General features: G+C 33.3%; 1 protein-coding gene across 1 annotated transcript in view; it reads left to right on the top strand.

The window, feature by feature from the left end:
* The window catches only part of LOC107573378 (A-kinase anchor protein 9-like), a gene marked incomplete at its 3' end in the record, with an annotated part of 37,934 nt that extends 32,935 nt beyond the window's left edge, over positions 1–4,999 (top strand). Inside the window, exons 12-13 of the mRNA XM_016259811.1 lie at positions 2,291–2,658; positions 4,597–4,999. Of these exons, the coding sequence (XP_016115297.1) occupies positions 2,291–2,658; positions 4,597–4,999 (771 nt within the window). The remainder of the gene's footprint in view (positions 1–2,290; positions 2,659–4,596) is intronic.
* Position 5,000: the final 1 nt, after the last annotated feature.

Raw genomic sequence — 5,000 nt, 5'->3', positions numbered from 1 at the left:
AGATGTTTAGCAGGATGTTCACGCTGCTCTTTTCCACACAGTGGAAGTGAAATGACATGAAAGTGCTATAATATTATTATAAAAATAGTCCATATAACTCATGCATCAGTGTTACACTAGTATCATTTATATATCTTTTTTAAATATTCTGTATTTATTTTTATAGTTTCAATTTTAATTTTAGTTACAGTAAATTTGTGTGCTTTTGTCATTTTATTAGTCTATTTATTTTTTAAATGTCTATATAGGTTTTATTCATTTTTATTTATTATAGTACGTCAAGTTAAACTAAAGGAAAACGAGAAATTGTTGCCTTGGAAATCAGCTTAAATAAAATAATTTTTTATATTTTTGTTTTATTTTAACATTTATTTTAGGTAACAAAGTAACCATTTTTTAAGGGTTTAGTTGACTATAATAACCCTGCCGTGGTGCTGTATATTTCAAAGTGTATTTATTTATTTATTTTTAATTTTATTTCAGGTTTAGTTTATTTTAGTGCATCAAATTAAACTAAACTAAAATGAGAAATGTTGCTTTAAAAATTTAGCTTTAAAAAAAGTGACATTATTTATTTATATATATATATATATATATATATAAACATTAGTTTATGTAAATTAGCATTTATTTTAAAGTAACAATTTATTTATAAATATTTAGGTTTTAGTTGTATTTAATTATAATAACCCTGTCATGCTCTATATTTCATGTCTTCTGTAACTCCGGGTCACTGTATGAAAGAGAGTAGCCAGTTTATTGTCTAATGCATCTTCGTTTTGTTCCCTGAAAAAGTCATACGGGTTGATGATGACAGAATATTTATATTTGCATAACATATTCCTTGCAACACTGAGTCAGAGGGTGTTTTCGCAGCTCAATGAAAGTGCCTCGGATTCCTAAATCTTAGTCTTTTGTGATTTTAACCAAAAATCTGTTCAGTATTTTAAAGGAATGCGTCGTCAAAAATAGATATTTTGTCATCATTTCCTCACGTTCATGTTGTTCCAACCTTACATTATTTTATTTTTTAGTGAAATGCAAAGAATGTCTCAGCTTGTTTTTCCTATGATGAAAGTGTTTATTGTTTTATACTGCTGATACCATAATAATTCATATGACTCGTGCTCTATATTCCTCCTGAAGTCATGTGATCAATGGACTCTTCAGTTATTCAGAGGAATGGTATGCATATATATATATATATATATATGGAATATTTAATAAGTGAGGCATCAATATTTCAGCAACCAAAAAGAATATTCACCATATTTTTCTTCCATGTTTAAATTTTAACCATAAACCTCCTTTTGTTTAGTACCTTTTTTGTTTAGTAGTAAAATTTTATTTTGATTACAGTTTAAAGGGTTAATTTAATTGTTCAAAATTTCTGGGAAAAAAAACACTTCATAGGACAATTTAATAATGTATTTCTTTTTTTTACAATAACTGGTTTATTATTATTAATACATTATTAATATCAATATATGACATTTATTAGACATGCTTTTTAATCATTAAAATGTAATTAAACTATTAAAAAAGAATCCAGAAACATTCAAATGTAAAAAAGAATTTGGGATAAATATAATGGAATTTTGGGGAGAAAAAGAAAGAGTCATAAAATAAAAACAAAAGAGAATTTTGGGAATTAAAAAAAAAATGATATTAAAATATTTGAGTAGGGCTCTAAAAATTTTAATAGTTTTTAACAAATTGTTGTTAAATTGTAAAGTTTCATGAATTCAATTGCTTTTTGATTACTAAAATTATTTTGGGGAGAAAAAGAAAGAGTCATAAAATAAAAACAAAAGAGAATTTTGGGAATTTAAAAAAAAATGATATTAAAATATTTGAGTAGGGCTCTAAAAATTTTAATAGTTTTTAACAAATTGTTGTTAAATTGTAAAGTTTCATGAATTCAATTGCTTTTTGATTACTAAAATGTAATTTAGCCATTAAAAAGGAATCCTGAAAAAAATCAAATAGATAAATTGGAATGAGTCTGAATTTTAGTAAAAAGGTTTGGTGCGTCACTACGTTTAACATTGCTTTTTGGTTTACTTTTTGAATCTTGTCAGTATAAAGTGATAAAATAAAGCCACCAGCTTTAATTGTATGAGAAACAGCAGCTCAGACATTTGAGAAAATATCATCTTTATAAAATAATACTGGGTTGGAACGACTTGCTAAATGATTTTCGTTCTCGGGTGAACGATTGAAGAATACTCTGAGATTAAACCCAAAGGGAACGAGAGGCGACTCGTCTCTGAGCTGGTGTGTTGGTGTGCAGGCGCAGGTGGAGGAGAAGGATGAGGTTCTGCGTGAGCTGGAGGCGCAGGTGGAGTGTCTGCGGAGCGAGCAGGAGCGTCTGAGGAGGAACAGCGAGGAGGAGGTGGAGCAGCTCAACGCCGTCATCGAGAAGCTCCAGCAGGAGCTGTCGCTCATCGAGCACAAGCAGCCGCAGGACGAGAGCGACGAGATGAAGCAGAGGATGGAGGAGGCTCTGCGGGAGAAGACGGCTGCGCTCGTGGTGCTGCAGGCCCAGGTGCAGGCGCTGGAGGAGACCGCAGGGTCACGGGTCACGAGCTTGAGTCGGCGGGTGGAGGAGCTGGAGACCAGCGTGGAGGAGAAGGACTCGGAGGTGCGCGCGTGCAGGTTAGTGTTCATTACAGCAACCTAAACCATGCTGAGAAATATTCCTCGTTTTCATGCTTGGGTTGCCAGATGTCCAGAGTGTAAATCCCCCTATTTAGTGAGTAAATTGAGATTGACACTGTGGCTATATCAACATGCAATATTATTGCTGAGAAAACACTAAAATGTAGTTTAAAATTTTTTTAAAAACTTTAAATTAAAAAAAATCTAAATTCAAGAATATCACGATCTCTGTGAGTCTTCATGCTTGGGGTTGCCAGATATTAAGAGTTTAAAACCGTGATGAAAAATATTAGTTGACGCCCTTTTTATGACTAAAACGAGATGAAAACGAGGTGACACAGACATTATTAAACTTTAACTGTGACTATATCAACTTGCAGTATCACTGATGAAAAAAGTCTAGACTAAAAATGAAAAAGAAAAAACTCAGTTAAAAAAATCTCGATCTCTGCGAGTTTTCATGCTTGGGTTGCCAGATGTCAAGAGTGTAAATTCCCCTATTTAGTGTTAATTTAATTAACGAAAACAATGATGAAAAATATACCTTGACGGCTTTTTTTCCATGACTAAGACGAGATGACTCTGACATCATTAACTCTGACTATATCAATAAGCAGTGTTGTTGATGATAAAATGTGCAACTAAAATGTAGTTTAAAAAATAAAATCTCTCTTTATACAAAATGTCTCTGTATATATTCTTCAATATAAAATAGGGGAAAAATATAGACCTCCAGCAGTTTTCATGCTTGGGGTTGCCAGATGTAAGCATTTAAATCCCCTTATTTAGTGTTAATTCACTGACTAAAACTATGGTGAAAAATATTTGTTGACGACTGTTTTTTTTTCCAAGGCGATACAGACGTCATTAAACACTAACTGTCACTATATCAATATGTAATATTGTTGATGATAAGAGATGCAACTAAAATGTTGTTTTAAAAATAAACTCTATATCCAAAATTTCTATATATATTCTTCAACAAAAACAGAGGAGAAAAAAATAGACCTCCAGCAGTTTTTGTGCTTGCAGTTACAAGATTACAAAAGTGTAAATCCCCCTACTTAGTGTTAATTTTATTACAGAAAGCAACCTTTTTTTCCCATGACGAAGACAAAATGACACTGACATTATTAAATGCTAGCTGTGACTATATCAACATACCAGATAAAATAAAACAAATTCAAAATTCCAATATTTCTCTATTTCTCTTAAAAAAAAAAAAAAGTTGAGAAAAAAATGTGTAACATTTTACCAGATTTAGTCCTACACTTATTCACTTTTATTTGTTCCCCACTAAATAATGTTGTTTCACTAAATGTTTAGATTTCATAAAATTGTGCACTCATGATTTTTCTAGAATAAATTTTGCTGCTGAATTATCCACTAACCTAGTTTATAATAGTATTTTTGTCATAGATATATTTTTTCATGTTGTTTTTCATTACAATGAAGTTGTCTATATTTAGTAGATTGTGTTTAACACGCAAAAGAGTGATGATCAGGTCAACACACAGAAGTATAGAAATTCTACATTGATTAAAAAAAAAGCACTGGGATCGGATCTGAAAAAATGGTATCCTTGCAGCCCTAATTGAGATGCAATATCATTGACAAAAAAAGACGAGAAAAAATAAAAACTGTTTATATCCAAAATGTCTCTGTATATTTTCTTCGAGAAAAAAATAAACCTCAGTGAGGTTCCATGCTTGCATTTGCCAAATTTCAAGAGTATAAATCCCTCAGTCAAATAAATGACAACAGTGATCAATAATTGCAATTTACAATCAGTTTAACCATTATGCAGCATGGCTAAAATGTGTCTTAGTTTTAATGGACTAAAACGAGACTAAAATTCCCAGACTTTGTCAACTAAAACTTGACTAACCCACAAACAGGACTAAGACTAAATTACAAAAATTCACACTAATGCAGGTTGAAGGTGGAACAAGTGCAAAGGTACGCCGACGCTCTGTATGCTGAAGTGGCTCAGCTGGAGGAGAAACTCAGGGAGAACGTGGCTGCTGTTCTGGTCAGTCAAGCACAACTGGAAGCCATCCAGACGCAAACCAAAGAGCTCCGTGCTGAGGCACACGCAGGAGAAGCCATGGGCCTCAGCGCGCAGCTGCGGTCGGAGGGTCTCACGGCACAGGGTGGAGCCTCCACAGGGAAGACGAGCCTGCTGATGGAGACGCTGAAGGAGCTGGAGGAGGGTCTGAGCGGGATGCAGAAGGACCAGGAGCTGCAGAAGCAGCTGTTGAGCAGCTCTGAGGAGGAGGTGATGGAGTACGAGAGGAGGTTAGCCGTGATGATCGACCTACTGAACCAAATGAGAACCA

Source organism: Sinocyclocheilus grahami, unplaced genomic scaffold, assembly GCF_001515645.1.
Source record: "Sinocyclocheilus grahami isolate Dianchi unplaced genomic scaffold, SAMN03320097.WGS_v1.1 scaffold1925.1, whole genome shotgun sequence".
Lineage (NCBI taxonomy): Eukaryota > Metazoa > Chordata > Actinopteri > Cypriniformes > Cyprinidae > Sinocyclocheilus > Sinocyclocheilus grahami.
This window is presented reverse-complemented; position numbering and strand designations above follow the sequence as displayed.